At 48.4% G+C, this 22,586-nt stretch overlaps 1 protein-coding gene across 1 annotated transcript in view; it reads right to left on the minus strand.

Moving 5' to 3' along the window:
• Nucleotides 1-22,586, minus strand: part of AFAP1L1 (actin filament associated protein 1 like 1) — a 61,683-nt gene that overhangs the window by 12,551 nt on the left and 26,546 nt on the right. The window contains exons 2-14 of the mRNA XM_080675923.1: nt 19,948-20,076; nt 18,795-18,878; nt 17,987-18,084; nt 16,794-16,902; nt 12,119-12,217; nt 11,249-11,460; nt 8,880-9,059; nt 6,849-6,941; nt 5,659-5,752; nt 5,278-5,436; nt 4,072-4,283; nt 3,075-3,220; nt 2,353-2,425 (exon numbers count right to left, since the gene is read on the minus strand). Of these exons, the coding sequence (XP_080532049.1) occupies nt 2,353-2,425; nt 3,075-3,220; nt 4,072-4,283; nt 5,278-5,436; nt 5,659-5,752; nt 6,849-6,941; nt 8,880-9,059; nt 11,249-11,460; nt 12,119-12,217; nt 16,794-16,902; nt 17,987-18,084; nt 18,795-18,878; nt 19,948-20,076 (1,688 nt within the window). The remainder of the gene's footprint in view (nt 1-2,352; nt 2,426-3,074; nt 3,221-4,071; nt 4,284-5,277; nt 5,437-5,658; nt 5,753-6,848; nt 6,942-8,879; nt 9,060-11,248; nt 11,461-12,118; nt 12,218-16,793; nt 16,903-17,986; nt 18,085-18,794; nt 18,879-19,947; nt 20,077-22,586) is intronic.

Below are 22,586 nucleotides of genomic sequence, written 5' to 3' on the forward strand. Positions count from 1 at the left end.
TCATAGATATTTTGTCCTCTTCTTATTTCGAAGTATCGTTAAAGTTTTCTGAATTGTTAAAAAAAAAAGTTATGGATGACATCCGCCAATGATAGAAGTTACATAGACTGACTATACATTTGTGCATGAAGAGTATTAAGAACACTCAGAATCTGTCAAAGCTCAGGAACCACAAGTGGAATACGATAATAGTGTAATATAATAGTGATTTTAGTAACAGCAGTATAGTTTACTTTTCTGGGTAAGAACTTCCTGTCCAGGCCCTGTGCTAAGTTCTTTTCTTAAAATATTTCAATTAGCTCGTGCAATAGTCCAGTCAGTTGGGTTTTATCATATCTGTTTGAAGCCCAGAAATGAAGACCAGAGAAGTGAACCCAAGGTAACTCAGATTGAGCCCTGAGTCCTAAGTTTGCTCCTTTAAGTACTAAGCTCTTGCTCCTAAACTCTCCAACTGAGAAAGATCTCAAGCTGCATCCATTGGTTCATCTGTATCTGAAGAAAGACCATGTAAAGGGAGTCCTAGAGGTGTGAACTCAGAGTGTGACCTAGCACTGCCCAAGGCAGGGGTCCTGATGCACGTCTGTTTTCCTTGGCAGCTTGGTTCCCCTCCTTCCCCATGCTGTCGGGCCTGACCCACCCACCAGCATCTGATCAGAATGTAGTTTTCTGGCTTCAGTGATGGCCACAGAGGCCTCACTGTCATTAATGAGCTGATATCTCCTCGGTTTAGTGAGCAAGACAAGGAGACTTGGTTCTGGGAGCTGAAACCCAGACTGTGGATGCCACCAGGTGAAGGCCTACAGGTGCGGCCACCCAGTTATTGGCTCCGCCTCCAGACACCACTGAATCAGCAGCCTTAGTTCACAGAGTGTTAAATGGGTGGAGAGCCAAACTGGAATAGTGCTTTCCAGTGTCCAGAGCCCTTCCTCGTCTTGATCTGGGAGCTTTTCACTGTACCATCTAGCCTCCTTTCCAGGGATTCCTCATCCTGAGCCATGATCTGTGATAAGAAGGGTCATCCCTCCCCTTCCAGCTGCTGGTTAAATGAAAACAATCTCTCTGAGGCAAACGAAAAAAGGAGTATAATCATGTGCTGCAAGATGATGTTTCTGTCGAAAGTATATACAATGGTGGTCCCATCTATACTAATAAAAGGGTAATATGCTAATTAGGGCAGATGTCCATCGAAAGTCCATCTGGACAAAGCCACAGTGGCTGTGAGGCCCAGGGCGCAGGCAGCCATGAGCCCCGGCAGCTACGAGGCCCAGGGCTCAGGCCTCGCAGCTGCCATGGCCAGCAGTGGCAGCAGCAGCGGGGTGATGGGGGCGGTGCCTTCCCCTGATCAGCCCGGTCGCCTCCCGTAGAGGGAGGCCCTGTGGGGAGAGGGCCTAAGCCATCCCCTGAGGGCTCCCAGACTGTGAGAGGGGGCAGTCCGGGCCTCTAGTAAAATGATAATAGAGCTGAAAAAATTACTATTGCCTAGTGACATCATAGCCGTCCTAACATTGTAATGCATTGCTCAGTGTTTGTGGTGATGCTGGTATAAGAAACCTACTGTGCTGCTAGTCTTATACAAGTATAGCACAGCCCTAGCCAGTTTTGCTCAGTGGATAGAGCAGTCGGCCTTGGTTGAAAGGGTCCCGGGTTCGATTCCAGGCAAGGGCACATACCTGGGTTGCAGGCTCCTCCCCAGCCCGGGCCCTGTTCAGGGCACATGCAGGAGGCAACCAATCAATGTGTTTCTCTCACATTGATGTTTCTTTCTATCTTTCTCTCTCTCTTCCACTCTCTCCAAAGGATCAATGGAAAAATATCCTCAGGTGAGGATTAACCAAAAAGGAAAGTATAGCACATAAAGTTATGTACAGTACATAGTACTTGATGATAACAAATAACTATGTTAATGGTTTATGTATTTACTATACTTTGAAAAATTTATTATACTTTTAAATGTTATTTTAGGGTGTACTCTTTCTACTTATAAAAAAGTGTGCTGTAAAACAGTATACTGTGTTACACCTGCAGCAAGCAGCCTCATACATCTTGTGTTGGATTGCATCATTTTCTCTTGTGCTTCATTTGCTTTCGTGTTGGTTTGTACAGTAACATCCTGAACAGACTTGAGCCTAGGAAAAGTAGGCTATACCATATAGCCTAGGTGTGTAGCTATACCATCTAGGTTTGTGTTAAGTTCACTCTGTGATGTTCGCACAAGGTCGAAATTGCCTAAGGATGCATTTCTCAGGATGTATCCCTGACATTAAGCGGTTCATGACTGTAGTGAGGGAAAGAGAGAGGGAGAGCTAAGAAGTGGCCTTTGCCATGTTGCTCGGCAACCCCAAGGGATTGTACCTGCATCTTTTCGTAAGGGACATCGTCGTAGACACGGGGCTCAGGCCACTGATCCTGGCAGGATCTTGCATATCTAGAGAATACAAGGTGTGATGATGATGGCACTCTGCAGCTTACAGTGCTTTCCTGTCCCCTCTCATTTGATTCTGGCAGCAGCTCATAGTGGGTATTGGAAGGTTAGTAATACAACCATTCCAGGCAGCACTGGGCCATTGCTGTGTTCAGGGCTATCTAGGCAGGGACCCACATGATTCTCATAACCCAGGAAACAAGTAATGCATCACCCCTGTTATATAAGTGAGAAAACAGAGGATCCAGACCGGCAAGGAACCAGCCACGCTGATGATTGTGATAGAGCGAGCCTAGCTCCTCTAGTACCAAACTCCACATACCAGCCCCGTGCCTGCCTGCCCGCCCGCCCAGGGGCTTGAGGGTGTGAGAGCCTAAGGTCCCAGCCTGTGAGCAGAACCCATGTCAGTATAAAAAAGGACTTCTCCACCTTTGCTCACTCCATCCAAGGCTTCCCCAGACCCTGGCCGCCTCCTTTAGCCAGCTCACTCCTGCCTGCTGGAAGAGGAACGCACCCACTCTGACCTCCCAAGGGAACAGAGCCCTCCTCAGCCTTCCCGCCCAGTGCCCAGGGCTGGACTCAGAGCCTCTGAGAGGGAGCCGAGACGGGAAAGGTCCTGGGCGGCTGTGGGCTGTGGGGTGCCAGCTCTTACAGGAAGGAGTTGCGCCCCGCGCTGACAATGCTGGTTAAGGTCTCCACGTCCACGTAGTCATAGTGCAGCGCCTCGGGAGTGACCTTGGAGCCCATCTCCACCAGCAGCAGCCCGAGCCAGCGGCCCATGTCCTCTGAGCAGCTTGCCTGAAGGAGAGGAGGCAAAGCTGAGTTCGCTTTGGCTGCTGCTCACTTCACTCAACCCCATATTTATATAGCACCTGTTATGTACCCAATACTCAGGGATCCAAGAACAAGATTAGAACACATCCAGAAATCCAAATGGCTCCCACCTTCCCTCTATTCAGGTCTCTGCTCATTATCCTCAGAGCCCTCCTGACCATTTCGATATGAGAACATTTGAGTCTTCCTGAATATCCTTAAAAAATAGTTTTAAAGAATATTTACTTTTTATTAGAGGAAGCTATTTCTTACATAACCCAATCATATTATTTCTTGTATTATAATCGCCAATTATTTATAGGAAGATCGGCAAGAAATTGCTGGTCAACTAAATGCATACTTACGTTAGTTTTCATTTAAAGAGCATTATTATAAAATCAACTTAGCCCATACATGCTACACTTGAATGAAGTATGCTCTTTGCCAGAGAGCTCTGTGTATGATTTAAGAGGAATGAGAGACCCATCTTAAACTATCAAAATAAAAGTGAGTTACTAAAGTAATATTTCATGAATTTAAGAACCGAGAAAGGCAGTGGGTCCTGGGCAAAGAAAACAAGACCAAGTTCTAGGATGAGACCAAGAGGCCACTGACCCTCTGTGGAGCCTTGGACAAAGCACGTGGCTGCCCTGGCCTCAGTTTCCTTCTGTAACGTTAGGGGGTAGTTATTTACATTTTCCTCCAGTGTTAACATTTTAAAATCTAAATAGCCAAAAGATTGACACAAAGAAGAGAGGCCCCCCAGACAAAAAGCCAGCACCCAGGCCATCGCTCCCTTTACTTCCACCACCAGGGCTACTGGACTCTTCTCTCACCTCCAGGATGGCCACCTCCTGCCGGTTACGCAGGATCCTGAAGGCAAATGGGTGTCTGGGCCCAAAGCCCGGGGCCACCTCACAGCCACCGAGGGCAATGGCATTCACGTGGGTCCTGAGGTCTGTGCGGTCCTTGTGGAAATACAGAGTGTTGCACTTCAGGCGGCACCAGCGTTCCTTCCAGCCGTGGTTCACCATCACGTTCAGGTAGCCTGGGAGGGGAGAGCGGCAGTGTGACCTCCTGACAGCCCAGCCTTGGGAAACCCAAGGTGGAGGGTGCCCCAGGGCCACAGTGCCTGGACAGCCCTTGTACTAGAGCTAGAAAGCCTTCCGATCAGCTCTCTCTTGGTCTGTGATCTCAGGCATCCTCTTCTCTTTCTGAGTTTCAGTTTCCTCTCTGCAAAATGGGGACTGATAATCACATCTGTACTTCTCCGCACAGCCTTTGGACCATCCCAAGCTTGATGAAAAGTGCAGGGACTGCTATATACAATGAATAAGAGACACAACTCTCCCGTCTTGCCTTTCCACCCCCTAAAATAATGGATCATGCTGACCCCTGGTGGCAGCATGTGGGAGTAAAAGCATCTAACCAAGATAAAGAATTATAAAATGAGGGCGGTACAGTCCTGTGACCTATGGGTTTAGAAATCCCCCTGCTTACAAAATATTTCTGTTTAGCCAGGTGCCTTTATACTATTCTTCCAGGGTTAGAATATCACTGTATATCTAAAATATATGATTTTCTATTGAATTCCAGCACATGGGACACTGCATTTAAATGAGCAGAATAATACGCTCTCCCTCTCAAACCACTTTTAACTCACATTGAATGCATTTATAATGAAAAGTACGTTAGTATTTTTATACACCTGGTATGTTATATGCTGGGAAATAAGATACTCTTCTCTCATTATAGTGGAGGAAACTGAGGCCTGGAGACAGGCAATAATTGGAATTAAGGTCACAGAAATATGGGAGTCACTTGGCTTTTCCTCCTGCTGAGTGTCAGGTCCTCATGGGAGAGTAGAGATGGAAGGACATGGACAACTGATGGGGTGGGGGTTAGCTATCCAGTGGCAGGATTCTCTCCTCTGTCCTGGGGGCAAGGTGGATGAAGCCTGGAGGGTCTCTTGGCTTGGCTCCAGGGGCCCGATCAACTGGGTCTGAAATCTCCAGTGAATGCCTAGTATGCCCAGTACCCACCACAGCACGGAACCACCTCTTCGGTGGAGGACATCTGCAGGTCATCGGCCAGCGCCTTCCTTTTGGAGAAGCTGATGATGCGGGTGATCTTGCGGCCTGCAGCCCTGCTCATCGAACCCTTTAGCTCTGCCAGGCTGCTCTTCTTCCCTTTGCCTGTTGCTGCAGATATGGGTCAGGGGAGGGAGAGAGACCATGTCCCTCCCCTGGTCTACCCACCCCTTGCTTTCCCAGAGGCCTCGCCCACAGCTCCAGATGTGCACAGGCCAGGTCACCTCACAGGTCTCCAGAGTGGTCAGGACCTGCTCTGCATTGCGTGCGTGTGGCAAGCCCCCTACCCCTCCCGGCTCTGGTTTCCCCACCTGATCCCCCACAGGCTCCTACCATGTTCGCAGGCCTCTCTGCGGCCAAGGGTGGAACAGTTATCGCTCATGCCCAGGCTGTCGGAGTCTGAGGTCTGCTTCTCTTGGGATAACCTCTGGAGAAGGACACAGACAGCCCCACATCAGAGGTCCCCTTGTTGGTTCAGTCTCCCCCAGACTCCTGCACAGGAGGATTAGCTAACAAATATTTGTCAGCAACTGTTATGTACTGGATACCATACATGGTATGGGGGGTGGACCATGATGACTTAGAATAGTTGTATCTTTGAGATTCTCACAGTCTATTTGAGGAGCAAGGCAATTAGTTATAACACATTGAGATAAATGTCCTAGGAGTTTGGACCAGGTGACAATGATCTGGGAAGATATTTAAGTGGGAGACTAATGTAATGCAACCAGATTAGCAAGTTGGCTCCAGTGGCATCATGGGGGATGTGATAAGAGGGAGCAAGACTGGAAGCTGAAGAGCTACTTAAGAGAGTGTCATCCTGGGCAAGGTGAGACTGGGTAACAGGATGAACCAAGATGACAGTGAGGATGGAGAAAAATAGATGAATTGGCATTTTATGAAGTCATGACAGGTCAATTAAGTGCCTACTGGGTACAGGTTCCCTATATGAAAGTGTAACTCATCAAAGAGTTGTTGTAAAATTGAATTAGGTAATACATGCAAAGCATTTAGAACAATGCCGGCCCTACAGTCACATTCTATAACTGCTAGCCTGTATTATATCACGTCAGACCCATGTATGTGGGTCTTAAACCTTCTCCTAGGATTTAGGGCCGAGTCCCTTTATCACCCAGAGTACTGGGCAAAGAACAGACACTAGCACCTATTTTCCAAAGGTCTGACCAACTACTAAGTGAGTGCTACACTTATGTCTCAATGGGGCACACTCTGACAGATAATTAGGATTTTGTCATGGCTCCATTCAAATGCAACCACTCCTGTCCTGGCGGAGTTACTCACTCCCTCCTCTGGCTTGTGTTGCACCTTGGATATAGGCATTCATTCATTTGTTAGAAATTTATCGAGTGCTTACTGTGGGGCCAGCTCTGTACTGGGCACTCCTGGTTTGTATGACACCACTGTGGGTGCCTGCTTCACCACCAGCCCAGATCCCCCCATGGAAGAGCCTGTGCTGAGCCCCCACTGTCCGGCCCAGAGGAGACTCATGGAGACAGCTGTACCTTGTCCAGGTCCAGTTTGCACAGGAGGACTGGGGATCTGGGCATGTCTGCCCCCTCGGCCCCTGTGATGGGCTTGCTCACCTCTCGGATGACCTGTGGGAGGACACACAGCTGTGAGCAGGTGGGCAGGGATGCTGTGGAAGCAAACGGAAGAATGGGGTCTGTGTGGTCAGGGCCATTGAGCAGAGAGGCTGGGACCACTGGACAGAAGAGACAGGTTAATGCGGCTTCTGCCACATGTGTGGGCACATCAGGGTTTAAGGAAGCTTTCTTCTGTATCTGTCCCTTGAATTGAAAAGGTATGGGGCTGGGAATCAAGAGGCTTGGCTTCTAGACCTTGCTCCATTGCTAATTAGTGTGTAGCCTTGAGAAAGCCACTTGTCTGGGCCTCAATTTCCCCATCTGTAACATGGGTTATAACTTCATTAGGTTGTCTGAGGACCAGTGAGATGATGGGTGTGAAGGGCCACGTGAACTGGGCTGCCCTGCACAAGGGTGACTGTGTTGGACATTTACAATAGCCTGGGGTGGGGGGGCAGCCAGGGTTATGGCTTCTATTTCAAAGATATGGACACTCCAGACGCCAAGGCATTTACCTACTCATCCAAGGTCACACAGCATAAGCATCCAGATCATATAACAAAGGTCACCATTTGTGGTTTACAAAGTCAGGTGACTTTGCATGGAATATCCCATTGTATCCCCTGAGCAGCCCTGTGGGGCAGGGACCACTGTGGTCTCTAAGTTACTGATTAGGATGATGAGGCTCCAAGAGGCAGAGCCATGGTTGCCTGCCCTTAACCTTTGGGCCAATGGCTTCCCAAGCCTGATGTTAAGACAGGCTGCTTAACTCCCAGTCTAGGGCTTCTTTCTCTGACCCACCTGCCCCTTGAGGGCACAGGCTCCACTAGCAGTCAGGTTCTCTCCCTTCCTTTCCTTCCTGAGACAAAGGCAGTAAAGAGAAACTCTAAACAAGGGGGGCGGGGAGGGGGAGGGGGAGAAGAGCTGGTTATCACAGGAAGGAAGGGAGAATGGGGAGGGAGGGGTTTGGTTTCTTTGTTCCAGCAGGAAGATCACAGTCGGAGTGAAATGGAGGCAGGGTGCAGGGTTGGAGGGCCCATTGAAAGGGACTGGGGGTGCTGCCTTCAACATCATGGCACAGTAATCACTGGTAATTACTAAGCACTTACTGCCTGGCAGACACTATGTCAAATGCTCTCTAGAATTCTTACAAGAACCATTAATTAGAGGAGGAAACAGAGGTGAAGTCATTGGCAGGTCACACAGCCACTTAGGCCTGGGACTTGAACTCAGGTTGTGTGTCACCCAAGGCCTCCCTCATGATCACTATGCCACCCTACCTATGGCCTTTGGTGTAGAGTTCCCTGTTAGCTTCTATCCTAGCCCCAACCACTTGGTTGTGTGGTCTTTGGCAAGTCACATAATTTCTCTGTGCTTCAGTTTCCTCATCTGTAAAATGGAAACAATAATAGTTCCATTGCAAAGAGTAAACGTGATCATGTGTGTAAAGCTCTTAGAACAATAGATGGCACACAGTACGCGCCCAGGACATGCTAACTGTAATGGTTCTGTGCAGCTGCAAGATGCAGAAGCTGGGCCACAGTGGACGTTACAAGGATCCACATTTCACATAAGACAAGGAAGGATTTTCCTTTTTTAAAAGAAAAAAAAAGGATTAGCTTCTCTAATGGTAAAATCAGCTTCCTTCGTAGATATTAAGCTCTCCATTCCAGGAGGTGCATCAGTACAGGCTGGACAAGCCCACAGTAGGGACGTTAGGCGGTGATTCAAATGATGAGAAGAAACACAAGCTTCCAGCCTGAGGTCTGTCTCCTGGAGATGCCCGAGGCCCATTTCCACACAGAAGCCCTAGCCATGCACAGGCATCGGCCCCCTCCCTGGAGCAAAGCCTGCTCTTCCAGAGGCAGGAGCCCACCCCCCTGAGAGCTGGTCCTGGGAAAGAGAGGAAGGAAGGGAGGGCAGGTGGAAGGAGGGCACAGCTCCCTGTACCTTCAGCCACTCCTCGGCCTGCTCCCGGCTCTGCAGTGCTAGCACCAAGATCTCAGTAGCCCCCTGGGAGAAGCGCAACTCATGCCTCTTGTGCCGGCTGTCCTTGGGCACGTAGATGACATTGCAGACATCCAGTGCCAGCCTCAGATGTGGCTGCCGGTCCTTCGAGCTTTTATAACACTGGACAGGGAGAGAAGAGGTCAGGGTCTCCTGGAGTGGAGGGTAGAGGAGGGAGACACCCTTGCACAAAGGGGAGCTCTACCTACCCCACAAATTTCTCCCCTCCCCACCCAGCCCAACTGTGGGCACTGCGTGAAGACGGGGGCTGTGGCTGTTCACCCCCGAGAAGAGAGGGGGTATCTTTGGGCAATCTTCAGATATCAAGGGCTACTGAGGGGCCCCAGGGGGCACAACTACTTATTAGGAAGAGATAAATTTTAGCACAATACTAGGAAGACCATTTGAGTCGAAAGAACTTCTCTAAAGAGAAGAAACAGGCTGGCTTGGGAGGAAGTTAGCTCCTTGCTACTAATGGGCTACATGGTAGGAATTTGGGAGAGGGAATTCTAGCAGAGATAGAGGGTTGGGTTTGGGAAGTCAATAGTTTATCAATAATGATTATCACTTCCCAGTGCTTACTATGAGGCCAGCATAACCTTGATACCAGAACCTGGCAATGACATTACAGAAAAGGAAATTTATAGGCTAATCTCTCTCATAACAGTTACAAAATATTAGCAAAGATAATCCAGACATGTATAAAAAGCATACTGGGTCAAGACCAAGTAGAGTTTATTCTAGGAACGCAAGAGTGGTTAACATTAAAAAAACCAATCATATCATTCATCATACTAATAGGGAAAAGGAAACCCACCACTTATCTCAATAGAAGCAGAAAAAGTGTTTCATCAAATTCTGTATCTTTTTATAACTCAACACCTATACGAGGAATAGAAGGGAACTTCCTTAATGTGATAATATGGAACATCTACAAACAACTCACAGCAAATAGCCTTGATGGTGAATTACTGAAACTTTTCCTTTGACATGTGGACTGAGACAAGGATACCCACTCTCACCACTTCTTTTCACATTGTGCTAGAAGGCCTACCTAGTGCAGTGAGCCAAGAAACATAGAGGGCATGCGGGAAGGAAAGAGTAAGTCGTGACTCTGGACTGATTCTGGACTGGGACTAGCTTTTCACTGCTCCAGGGTGAGAAAAGGTCATGTTCAGATGGATGGATGTTAGTTTTTTTCTGAAGTTATGTCTGCCCAATCTTCTATTTTGGAGTTAAGGGCACATTTTCTTTTATGAAATAATAGGGATGAGAAATGGCAAACTAAAGAAAACCTAAGAAAGCATGTGCTGCATGGGCTCAGTTTTGGAAAAAACTGATGTATGAAAATGAGGGTGGAAATATGTATATTAAAACTTAGCCCAGCTGGTATGGCTCAGTGGTTGAGCATCGATCTGTGAACCAGGAGGTCACAATTTGATTCCCGGTCAGGGCACATGCTGGGTTGTGAGCTTGATCCCCAGTGTCGGGTGTGCAGGAGGCAGCCAATTGATGATTCTCTCTCATTATTGATGTTTCTATCTCTTCCTCTCCCTTCCTCTCTGAAATCAATAAAAATATATAAAAAAAACCACGCAACTTAACAGGCTTGCCCTCTTTGGGACATGTCCACTCGAATCTTCTTTTCCAGTGAATTTTCTTTCTCCTAAACTCTAAGGGTCCCCATGAGACTTGCAACCAGGGGAGCAATGGGCAGCTTGTCCCGGGCAAACCCCCGGAACCTGTCTCCAAGGCCCCCTTTTCTCTGACTCCGCAGTGACTGACAACAGCCCCGCCTTGGCTCACTTCTTTCCCCTAACGTTTCTGGAGAGCCAAAGCAGCCCGCGTAGGCTCTCCTGTTGCTGCTTCTGTCCTAGGCCTTCCTTGTTTCACTGTCCCAGCTTTAATAAACATGCTCTCAAATAAAAAAAATCCCCAAAACTTAACAGTGGCTTGTGGACAGTGGGATTATATATGGTGTTTTTAAAAATCACTTTTTTTCACATTGTTTTGCTCTAGTTTTGTAAATAAATTTACTTGCATAATGAAAACATTGTTTTAAAGTGATAAAAAAATTTGTCTCTGGCAACACAAACTCTTGGTAAAGTCTATGTCAGGTCTTCTAGGTTTTGTGGTTTTTTTTTTTAAATTCTACTCCAGTGGCAGAGCACCGATCTTCAAAGCACCAGGCCTTGAGCCTCTGTGCACAAAGCAAGCCCAGGGTAACTGAGGCAGACATGCCTGCACACACACAGATAAACACGTGCACAAGTCCACGAGAGGCCGAGAGGAACACGTCTGTGCCCACTCACCAGGAGCTGGTTCTCCTTGATGACCGTCAGCTGCTTGGCCCATTGCCCAAAGCGCTTCTTCCGCAGCAGGAAGGCACATATCTTGCAGTCCCTCACCAGGTGCATGGAGGCCTCCTCGGAGGGCCACTGGTGCGTGGGCTGCAGCCCCTTCCCGTCCTCCTCCTCCTCATCGTAGGACTCGTAGGAGCTGCTCATTGCGTCAGAGTCGTTGTCTGCAGGCGCCATGGGAAAGGACCTGCCACTGTGCCATCAGCTGGGTCTCACCTCCCTACCCCTTCGAAGGCATCCCTGCTCTGGGTGCCCCAGCACCGTGAAGGGGTGAGTGTGAGCTGTGGTTATGGTAATGGCTAAACACCCGCATGGGTGCTGTGCTTTACCTTTACCACTAGCTTTGTGGCCTTGGCGACTTGACTTCTCAGAGCTTCAGTTTCCTCATCAGTAAAACCGTCATAGTGAACACAGTATCATAGTATCTGCCCATTTGGGCTGCCGTGAGAGTCAGTGAATGTGGAGTGTTTGGCTAAGTGCCTAGCAGTTAGTGAGAGCTCTGTAAACATCAGCGACTGTCACTACCCCATCATCTTTGCATCCATTGTCTCAAGTCATTCTCCTGACACTCAAGCTATCCTCATTTTATACATAACGAAACTGGAGGCTCAAAGAGAATGAATGACTGTATAAGGTCGGTCACCAAGAGTCAGGGCAAGGGCTCCATCGGGGGCACCTGACTCCTGTGCCAGTGACCTTTCCCCTGAATCCTGAGATCAATGAGGACAAGGTCTTTGGGGCCTCCATGGGGACCCTAAAGGGGTTGGGCACATGCATGCTAAGGGTCAGGTCAAGGGGACAGAAGGCCCGCCTGGTACTTACAGGAGTTCTTCAGTTCTCCGTTCATCCTGGTCGAGGGGTAGCTGCTGTCTGCGTCCTCGTAGTAGCCATCCACAATGGAGTGGGCTGGGCTGCAGCCATCTGTGGGGTTGGCAGAAGGAGCCACACTTTGGAAAAATGCAGGCAGACTCGAGGGGCCGGGGCTGGGGAAGTCCCTGGATACCACTGCCCACTCAGGGGAGAGAGTGGCCCTCCCTGTAGCTCTCCCGGCCAGGGTGTGGGCCTCCTCAATGTGTCTCATCTACTGCAGCTCTCCACATGCCCTCTGTGCTCCTGTCACCAGGAACTGCCCTGGTGGGCCTTGTTATACCTCCAGGCCTCGCTCATGCTATTCCCTGTGCTCGGTTATTTTCTCTCAGAGAACTCCTACTCACCCTTCAAGACCCAGCTCGAAGTTCTTCTCTCTGACCTTCACAGGCAGAGCGTGGTCAGCCCCTCCTCAATGACCCCAGAGCACTGGTGTGTGTGGACGTGAGTCTTGGTCCCTGTACTGCACAGAGTGGTATCCCTGCCCCCTTCCTGTTTCGCCTTTGCCGCATTCTCTGCCACCTCAGCCCTTCAGCTCACTTCCTGATACATCCCCCTCTTTGTATCAAAGCAATTCTCCTTCTAAGCCTATGTGACTACAAAGGAGGAAATGGACTAGAGGAGGTAATACTAATGCATGTCAGACTGAACACAGCAGCTGCCTGTGCTGAATTTTCACAGCACAATCCCACTCAGGGCTGCAGCACAGGGCAGGGGTGGGGTTATCTCACATTTTATTCTATTCAGAATTACCAGGTGTCTTTTTAAATTGCCGATCCTTGGGTTGTATCCCCAGAAATTCGGATTCACTGGTATGGACGGGGCTGAGGACTTTGCATTTTAAACGCCCCCTACTATTTAACAGGACATTTTAAAACATGTAAAAATAGAAACTATATTGAACTCCAAGGAGTTGGATTTAAAAAAAAATAAGGCTATTTTGATGTAGACCGTCTCTGGAGCACACTCTGAAGTTCAGTGGGTGAAGGGCATATGCGTTGGGATTGATCAGATTTCAGTGTAAATCTGCCTCCATCATTGCTGAGTGACCTTGGAAAGAAAACGGTTTTATCTGCGTTTCACCTTCTTCATCTTAAAGTGACAAACACAGTTCCCACCTTGGATTAGTGATATCATGCATATAAACTCTCAGCCCAGTGCATGGCACATTATTCTTATTGTCTCCTCCAGTTCCCATAGTGCAGGGATGTAGGTATCAGCCCCATTTTACAGACGAGGAAACTGAGCTACACACAATTTGCTAGTGATAGAGCCTGGATGAGACGAAGATTGCCCGCTTAGGGGACAGCGGCACAGCCCTCCTTCAGAAAGCCTTCCTTCACCCAGTCCAGCTCGCTCTCACACCCCACTGTTCTTCTGAGCACTGCTCCGGGCTCCCAGACCCTGCTGTCCATCTGTTTCCGGAGGATGGTGGTGCTCGAATTCTCAGCGACGGGGACAGCCAGTTCTGTCTCCCAAGTGAGGCTCAGAGCCTGCCTTTCCCAGCAGGCACTCTGAGGCCTCACGTGCTGGTGGCATGCCCTGTGAGGTGGACTGGGAGAGTCAGGACCAGGGGTGTGGGGGTGGGGGAGGAAGAGGTGTGAGGGAGAAGAGGGAGGGTCAGCCTGGCCAAAGTGCTCAGACACCTGGGGCTGGATACCGTGTGAAAGGAAGGATACTCCCTGATGGGCTTGGCACTCTTTCCCTGGATGAGGTCCCTGGCCCTTCCTGAGGCCCTCCCTTCCTTACTGCCCCAGGATGCCTGCTGCTTCCAGAGGCGGCTTCTCTGTGCCAGCTGAGAGGGGGGTGAGCTCTGTGGGGAGGTGGAAGAACCTCATCTGAGGGACTCAACCTGGGATTCAGGGCACAGAGCACTTCATTCCCTTCTCCCCGCCCTCCTTCCCCTGTTCTCCAGTGGAGAAAATAAAAGTCACCTGCTCCACAGACAAATAGCTGCTAAAAGTGACATTAGACCCCACGACTATGAAGGCTGGAGAAAGCCACTGATCACCTGTCCAACCTCACCGTTTCACTTTGAACTAGTTTAGCAATCATAAAAATACTATGCCACAGCGGCCCAAAGGGGGAAACAACCCAAATGTCCATCTGATGGATGAATAAACAAAATGTGGAATATTATTTGGCCAGAAAAAGGAAGTACTGATAGATGCAATGCCATGGATGGACCTAAAAATGTTATGCTAAGTGAAATAAGTGAGAATCAAAAGGCCACACATTGTATGATTCTATCATATGAAGTATCCAGAAAAGGCAAATCCATAGAGAAAGCAGATTGGTGAATGGCAGGGGCTCAGGGGAGAGGGGAATAGGGAGTGATTGCTTAATGGGTATGGCATTTCCTTCTGCAGTGATGAGAATGTTTGGGAACTAGATAGTGGTGATGGCTGCACAACACTGTGAATGTATTAAATGCCATTGATTGGACATTTTAAAGTGGTTGAAATGGTCAATTTCCTGTTATGTGTGCTTTACTACAATAAAAAAAATATATGCCCATGGCAAAAAGCATAATCAGCACAAAAGAATTTGAGTGGGAATATATGTTCCCTTCACCCAGTTTTCTATTTATTTCCCACAGGAAAGCACTGTTGAGTCTCTTGCATATCCTAGAAAAATTGTTAAAATGAATGCCTGTGCATATATACTGTTAAAAAATAAGTGGAATCATGTCATATGCAGTATTATGTGTTTGATTTGTTTTCAGTGAATGTATCTTGGAGTTCATTTCTGATCAGCACAGGAGACCTATTTTATTCACTTTTTTAAAAAAATCCTCACCTGAGGATATTTTCCCAATGATTTCCAGAGAGAATGGAAGGGAGGGAGAAAGGGGGTGGGGGAGAGAGAAACATTGATGCGAGAGAGACATCAATTGGTTGCCTCCCACACATTCCCTGACCCGGGCCAGGGATCGAGTCTGCAACCGAGGTACGTGCCCTTGACCAGGAATTGAACCTGCAACCCTTTGGTCCTCAGGCCAACGCTCTAACTACTGAGCAAAACCAGTTAGGGCTATTTACTTTTTTGTGGTTGGAAAATATCCCAGCACATAAACATTTTCATTTACATGTGCAACTACTATGCTGGGTCATCAAAAAATCATCATGTACTTTCTTTTTTTTTTTTTTTTTCAGGCATAGAGGATTTTATTTCAATGTACATCATAGTACCTTGTGACACTCCACAAAATTGCTGTTCCTTTTCATCGTTTTTTTAGCACTTGAGATGAAAGCCCCTTCTGGGCCTCGCTACCCTTTTCTTAATCTATGACTTTACAGCACAAAAGCAATTACAATGAGTGGCACCCTATGACAGTCCTTTCCCTGAATTCCATCTCACCAACCTACTATCCAAGTCGGGGCTACTTTTCTCCCAAGTTACCAGTAGAACCAGATGTGATCTAGGCAACTGAACATCATGTACTTTCTTGTATGGATTGCTAAGTACCTACACCCAAACCAGTGACTTATCTGATCCTCAAAAGAACAGCCACCTGTTGTAACACTGGAGGAGACCAATTGAGAACAAGTCAAAACCAAACACTCTCCTTTTGTGGTCAACTTAAGAGATTTTTTTAGTTTTTAAATATATTTTTATTGATTTTAGAGAGGAAGGGAGAGGGAGAGAGAGATAGAAACATCAATGATAAGAGGGAATAATTGATTGGCTGCCACCTGCATGTCCCACACTGGGGATCAAGCCTGCAACCCGGACATGTGCCCTGACTGGGAATCGAACCGTGACCTCCTGGTTCATAGGTCAACGCTCAACCACTGAGCTATGCTGGCCAGGCTGAGATTTTTCAAAGATAATTTGTACTAGTGCCCTCTAAATTATTTTATTGTGCTCACCTACCGGTAAAAATATAATCATGAAATATAGTTATATTTGTTTATGTATAAATTACACTCGCATAAATAATTATGTATGTCCATATTATATATATACACACAATTATATTTAAACTAATTAGAAGCATCATGCTATTATTAGATTATAAATTCTATAAAATATTCACATAGGACTTTTTAAAAGAGGTATTGACCTAAATGTAAATGACACTTTTAATACTTCTGCCTGCATCATTTCATAAATCCCCTGGGGTGCCCACACTCTCCGCTGAAGACCTCTGATTTTGACCATGTGCTTTTTTATCATATGCGTTGACTTCATAACCTACATAACCTAATCCGCCTGTAAGATGTTATTCTGCTGAAACATGCATTAGTTCACCAGTCCACTGAGGAGGAGCACTGAGGTTAGCACCAGCTTCAGGGCTAGGCAAAGGTTGTAGTGGTCAGCTGTGCATCTCCACCCTAGTGCATTTACATGCATGTATCTACCCCTCTTTCTTATTTTAAGGGTAAGGGAACAGAGGCCCCGAGAGGGAAAGGGGATTGCCCAAGGCCATACAGAACTGGGACTAGAGCCCAAACTCCTGACCCTTGGGTCCACACCCACTGATGTACCCAGGATGTCATTAAAGAGGCCATGTGCTCAGGCAGCTACTCCTCAGGAGGTGGGCATGGCTGGCAGGTGCCAGGCTTGGAGCTTCAGGAGAGGAGCCTCCTACTGCTTGCCCTCTACTCCCAAGGGGACCGGAACTTACTGTGAGAGCTGATGTACTCAGGGGACTTGCCTGGCCCCAGGGGAAGGGCCTCCTCATAGTAGTCCTCAGGCGGAGGCCTGTTTGGGAGCGGTGGAGGCAGGTCTGCTGCCTGGAGGGAGAAGGAGGAGGTATGTGAGACTAAGAAGGCCAGGAGAGCAGAGGGGAGCAGCAGAATGACAGGAAGGAAGCTGGGGAGAGGGAGTAGGCGCTCCTAGAAGGCAAGATCTGACTGAGTAGCTATAATATCTAATAGATTTGCAGAAGGGCAAAGCTGGGAAACCTTAAGAGTGTTTGGTTGGTCCTGTGTTTTTATCCAAGTTATTTAAGCAGCAGGGCTTCTGTAATGTCTAAAAGTTTTGTGGACTGTCACATAGAAGGAGTTATACGCTTGAGTGAGCACATGCAGAATTACTAAAAGCTATTGTGAGTTCTGCAGTACCCTGTAACCACCTCTACATACACATGAGGAGCAGCGGGACAAGTAAATGTGAGATGTTATTTAGTGAGGCAGTATCACCTCGTGGCCAAGGGCTTAGGCTCTGGGGCCAGGGAACCCTGGCTTTACAGCGACACTCTATTACCTTCTAGTTGTGGGACATCAGCATGTCACTTACTCTCTCTGAGCCTCAGTTTCCTTTCCTGTAAAATGTGGATAACCTCACTCAGTTGCTGTGTGCATGTAAAGGACATAGTAAGTTGTCAACAGTTGGAACTGTTTATGCGGATGATAATGAATTATGCAGTTGAGAAACAATGCTTGGTGTGATTATGGGTCCGTTGCCCTAATTCTATGGCCCCAAGGCTGGAAACCCTTGATATGATCCAAACCTTCATTTTGTAGGTGAAAAACTCAGTCTCAGAGGCCACACAGCAGTAGGGAAGAGGGTAAAGGCCACTCAGTTTCTGGCCCAGAGCTTTCCCTATCACTCCATCTGTGTTACTGCAAGCACAAGCCATGACAGAACCCTTTGGGTCATCTTTTGGGCCTAAAGGGACAGGTCAGCTTACCACATCATCCCTGCTCGGCAGGGGCACAGTAAGCATGAGTCAGTTTCTGCCCTTAACTACCACACGGAAGAGAGAACAGAGTCCTGCACATCTAGGAGCGTCCCCAGCACCAGGGGGGCAGCTTCCCTTGCTCCCTCCAGAGGAGCCAAGGGCCTGAGGGTGTGGGAAGCCAGTCCATGACTCACATGTTTCAGAGATGGGCTCTTGGCTGGCTCAGGGCTGGCTCCTTTGCCGGGCTCCCCATCGTCCTCCGGCATATCCCGAAGGTCACTCAGGTCACAGTCTATGAAATATCAGGCCGTTGGGCAGAGAAAGCCGAGGATGAGCAAGGCAGAGCAGGAAGAGGGCTGGTTTTGGGGTCAGAAGGCCTCCAATACCAACTCCCTTAGTAACCCTAATGACCAGTGACTTCATCGCTCTGAGACTCAATCTTCTCATCTGTAAACCGGCCCTGTCTCTCTCTCAGGGCTATGGAGAAGATCGAATGAGATAACATTTGGTACAGTGCTGTGCAAATTTGTAAGGGTTATGTCACGAAAGCAGTGTCTTCCCTAAGTCTGTCAGCCCCTAACACTCCCTCACTTGACCCATAGCTTTCTCCTGTGTTGAGCCTCCTCTTGCGATAGAACATTCATTACACACACACTGCACCAGCTCAGCTTGGCTTCTCCCATGCCCATGGTGCCACTGTACTGCTCAACCCAGGGTCCCAGGTGGCCACTGCTGATGAATGCAAGGTAGCAGGCAGGACAATGCCCCATGTGCCATACTTCCTTGGCCTGCACGTTCATCCCTTCCTTCCCTCAAATTTTGGGGATGATTTCCTATTACCGTACATTTGACTAGACTTGCAGATGTGGTAGGGCCCAGAGAGGCTCAGGGGCTTGCCTAAAGTGATCATTGTTATCACGTTGGAGCCAGGCCCAAGTGCAGGTATCTCCCTGCCCAGTTAGGGGCCTTTCCAGAGACTGAGGTCGGGAGAGGGTCACTTACCAAATTCTTCAAAGAGGGACTCCACGAAGCTGGGCCCCGAGTGGAGGTCGGCTGTGTTCACATACAGATAGGAGACTTCTTTTTCTGGGAGGAAGGAGAACACACCAGCAGTGAGGAGGATGGGGACCCGTGGATGCTGACTCTGAGGAGGGGCCAGGTCTCCCCCGCTGCACGGGATACAAGATTCAGTTTGCAAAGCATGTGCACAGCCAAAATGATTTCTTTAGTTTTCAAACCTTGTTTTCATTTTTACATTGTTACTGAGGATCTCCTCCAAGTGAAAGGATGCTTAAAGCCCAGTATAGAAAACAGAATACAGGGGCCACCCTGGAGTGGCCGGGGGCAGGGGCTCCAGCCAGCTCAACGGCCACTGTCCCCTTCCTCCGCCCAGTCCTGTGAGGGCAGCCAGTGACTTCGACCTTCTTTGTCACTGGGAAGTGAGGCTCAGAGAATCACTGGGTAGTGACCTCCCAGCGTATCACTCAGACACCTTCAGTAGTGCGGGACACGGGGCCAGCCCGTTAGGGTTCACTGAGCTCTTGATGTACACTTATCATCTCAGGGGCTGATGGGTGTAGAGAAAAGGCTGGAGCAGGCGAGGAGGCTTTGCTGCTGGCAAGACAGGCAGAGAAGCTGTGGGAAGCAGCGGGTGGGGAATGAATAATGATGTGGGGCCAACTCATAAAGATGGTGTGTGTCAGTGTGCGTCTATGTACAGGCGTGTGTGTTGTGCATGTGTTTGTTGTGTGTGAGAGCATGTGGGGTGTGAGAGATGTGTCATGTGTCATGTGTGCTGTGTGTGTGAGTGCATGCTGTTGGTGAGAGCGTGGTGTGTGTCACATGTAGTGTATATTTGTTATGGATGTGCTATGCATGTGAGGTGTATGTGAGAATGTGGTGTGCGTGTGAGTGTGGTATGTGGCATGTACCTGTGTGTGGCACGTGCATTGTGTGTGTGAATTTGTAGTGCCTTGAGGATGGAGAAGCACAAAGAGCACAGGCAGGGTTGTGGTGGAGAAGAGACGAAGTGGATGAAGACATTGGCCAGACCACGCAAAGTGTTGAATGCTATGCTGTGGGCTTCCTCCTGCCAGCAGCCCTGGGGAGCTACTGAGGGTCCTGAGGGGCTCTGGGCAGAGTGCTGATGTCTGACCTGGGAGAGGCTGCAGGCTCTGCAGGATGGAGGCCACGGCCATCTTCTTCTCCAGGGTGGTGTCGCTGAGGTACTCGTGGTCCAGGAGGCTGAGCAGCCCCGTGAGCTCGGGGAGCAGCTGCTCTAGCACTGCGGAGGAAGCATGGTCACAGCGCTGCGTCCCGGGTCCCGGGATCCAGCCCTGCTCCCACCCCCTAGAGGCCAGGGGACAGAGGGCGGGGCTGGGTGCAACAGGGAGACCTCAGAGGCCTTCGCACAGCTGTCCCAGTGCTGGCCACCCTTGGGAGAGCCCTGCTCAGTTAACTGTGACATTCCTCTGGGCTTCTCCACTCTGCCTCAGACCTCATGTGGCCTTAGCCTGAAGACTGAACCTCCCAGGCTCATTCTGGCAACTGAGTCCAGGTGGCCCGAGAAGAGGCACTTAGGCCTCCCTTTGTCCCAGCATGCCCTCTGCTTTGCAGGCCCAGGGCCCTTCCTCACCACAGCCCGAGGCTCAGTGCAGGCCCCAGGCTGGAGCCCTGGCAGTCCAGGACACAGGCAGGAAGGGAGCCTTCCTGTTCCATCAGTCCATACACTTCAATCTCTGGAACCTTCTGTTTCCGGTGCCTTGGCAGGAGCCAAACTAAATATTAACCCTTTCTATCCCAGGCCAAAAACTACCATTACCATTCTTTCCATGTGACACCAGTGTTTTTTAAACTTGAGTGTATATAGGAATTAGATGGGGATCTTGTCAAAATGCAGATTCTGACTCAGGAGGTCTGGGTGGGACCTGAGAGTCTGCATTGCTGACAAGCTCCCAGCTGCTGCTGCTGCTGCTGGTTGAGACCACATGGAGTTGCAAAATCCTAGGGCACAGAATCCTTTAAAAGTTGGAGCGTGCCAAGACCATGATGTCATTGATGTCTCCCTGTCCCGAATAGTAACAGGAACTTGGTTTGCCTTAGAGCTAAAGACCAGCCTCATTACAGTACTAGTATTGTCCTGCTTTGCAACTCGCCAGTCCCTTGTGCATAATAACAGCTAACCTGTGCTGAGCTGCCTAAGCCCTTTCGGACTTACAGTCTTATTTAAATCTCCTATCAAGCATTTCATTATCTCCATTGTACGGAGGATGAAACTAAGGCTCAGAGTGGTTAAATAACTTCTCCAGTCACACAGCCAGCACGGCCTTGGCTGGACCTGGTTCCCTCACTCTCTTCCTTTCCCCATAGCACCATATTGGTTTGCAGTATTTCATAAATCCTACCAACAGGTTTTGGGGTAGGTCCCATGATCACCCTAACTTTTTAGATGAAGAAACTAAGGCTCAGGGAAGATAAATAACTTGCTTGAATTACACAGACACAAGCAGAAGACAGGACTTCAACTCTAGTCTCTTGACTTTCAACTCCATGAGCTTCTCCCCACCCTAGGCCCTCCTGGGGAAGTGGTGAGACTGACTTGTAGCTACAGGATCTGGATGGCTCAGAGGGGCTATAACATCCTGCTTAAGAGAGCTGACCCTGGAGCCAGACTGCCTGGGTTCAAGTTCAGGCTCCACCATCCATTAGCCGTGGGACCTTTGACAAGTTACTTAGCCTATGACTCAGTTTCCTCCTCTGCAAAGGGGGGTAATAACAGTACCTGCCTCTTATTAGTAGGGTCCCTGTGAAGATGAGTTATGTCAGGCATGAAAAATGCTGTGCCCATACATAGTAAATGCTCACAAGGGAGGCCATGCTGAATGCTACAGGGAAGGCACTGTGGGGTACCATGGGAGCTTTCTGTGGCCTGCAGTCAGAGTTCATAGTTGAAAACCCATGACACTGCTCTGCTGTCAGGTTGTAGTGGCAGTTTCTCTCTCTACATGTGGTTTTGAAATGTTTAGGCCTCAGGATTCCTTTACACTTTAAAAAATTATCAAGTACCCCAATGAGCTTTTGTTTTATGTGGGTTATATCTGTCAACATTGGCTATATTAAGAATTAAGACTGAGAGAAATTTAAAACACAAGAATACAGAGGCACATATCCCATTAGCCTTCAGAGCTACCATGTCATCACATGTCATGTAACCTCTGGAAAAACTCCACTGTACACCACGAGACAATGAGAGTGAAAAGACCATGTAAGGCCTTAGTACTACATAGTAATAGTTTTGACCATAGGGACCCTCTGAAAACATCTCGGGGACCTCCTAGACATCCCTGCCTCCACTACACCTTCTAGAGAATTACTGTCCTTCAATGAATGACATCAAATTTTTCGGACTATTCTTTTTAATAGTGTACATTCATTGGTTCTCATTATATTCGCAGAGTTGTGAGACCATCACTGCAATCAATTTTAGAATAATTTCATTACTCCTAACATCCCAGCCCTAACAGCCACTAATCTATTTATTGTCTGTATGGATTTGTCTATTCTGATCATTTCATATCAGAAAAAATATACTACGTGGCCTTCTGTCACTGGTTTCTTTCAGGTAGCATAAAGTTTTCAAAGTTCATGTAAGTGAATCGGTATTTTATTCCTTTTAATTGATAATAGTATTCCAATCAGTTGTCTGCTCTTGTCCCTTCCTTTCTCTCCTCCTCCCCTCCCTTTTTTTCCATCCTCTCTCTTGGCTGTGAGTTTTCAAGGATTTCTTCTTGTTGC

The sequence above is a fragment of the Plecotus auritus genome (genome assembly GCF_963455305.1).
Source record: "Plecotus auritus genome assembly, chromosome: 6".
NCBI classification, from domain to species: Eukaryota; Metazoa; Chordata; class Mammalia; order Chiroptera; family Vespertilionidae; genus Plecotus; species Plecotus auritus.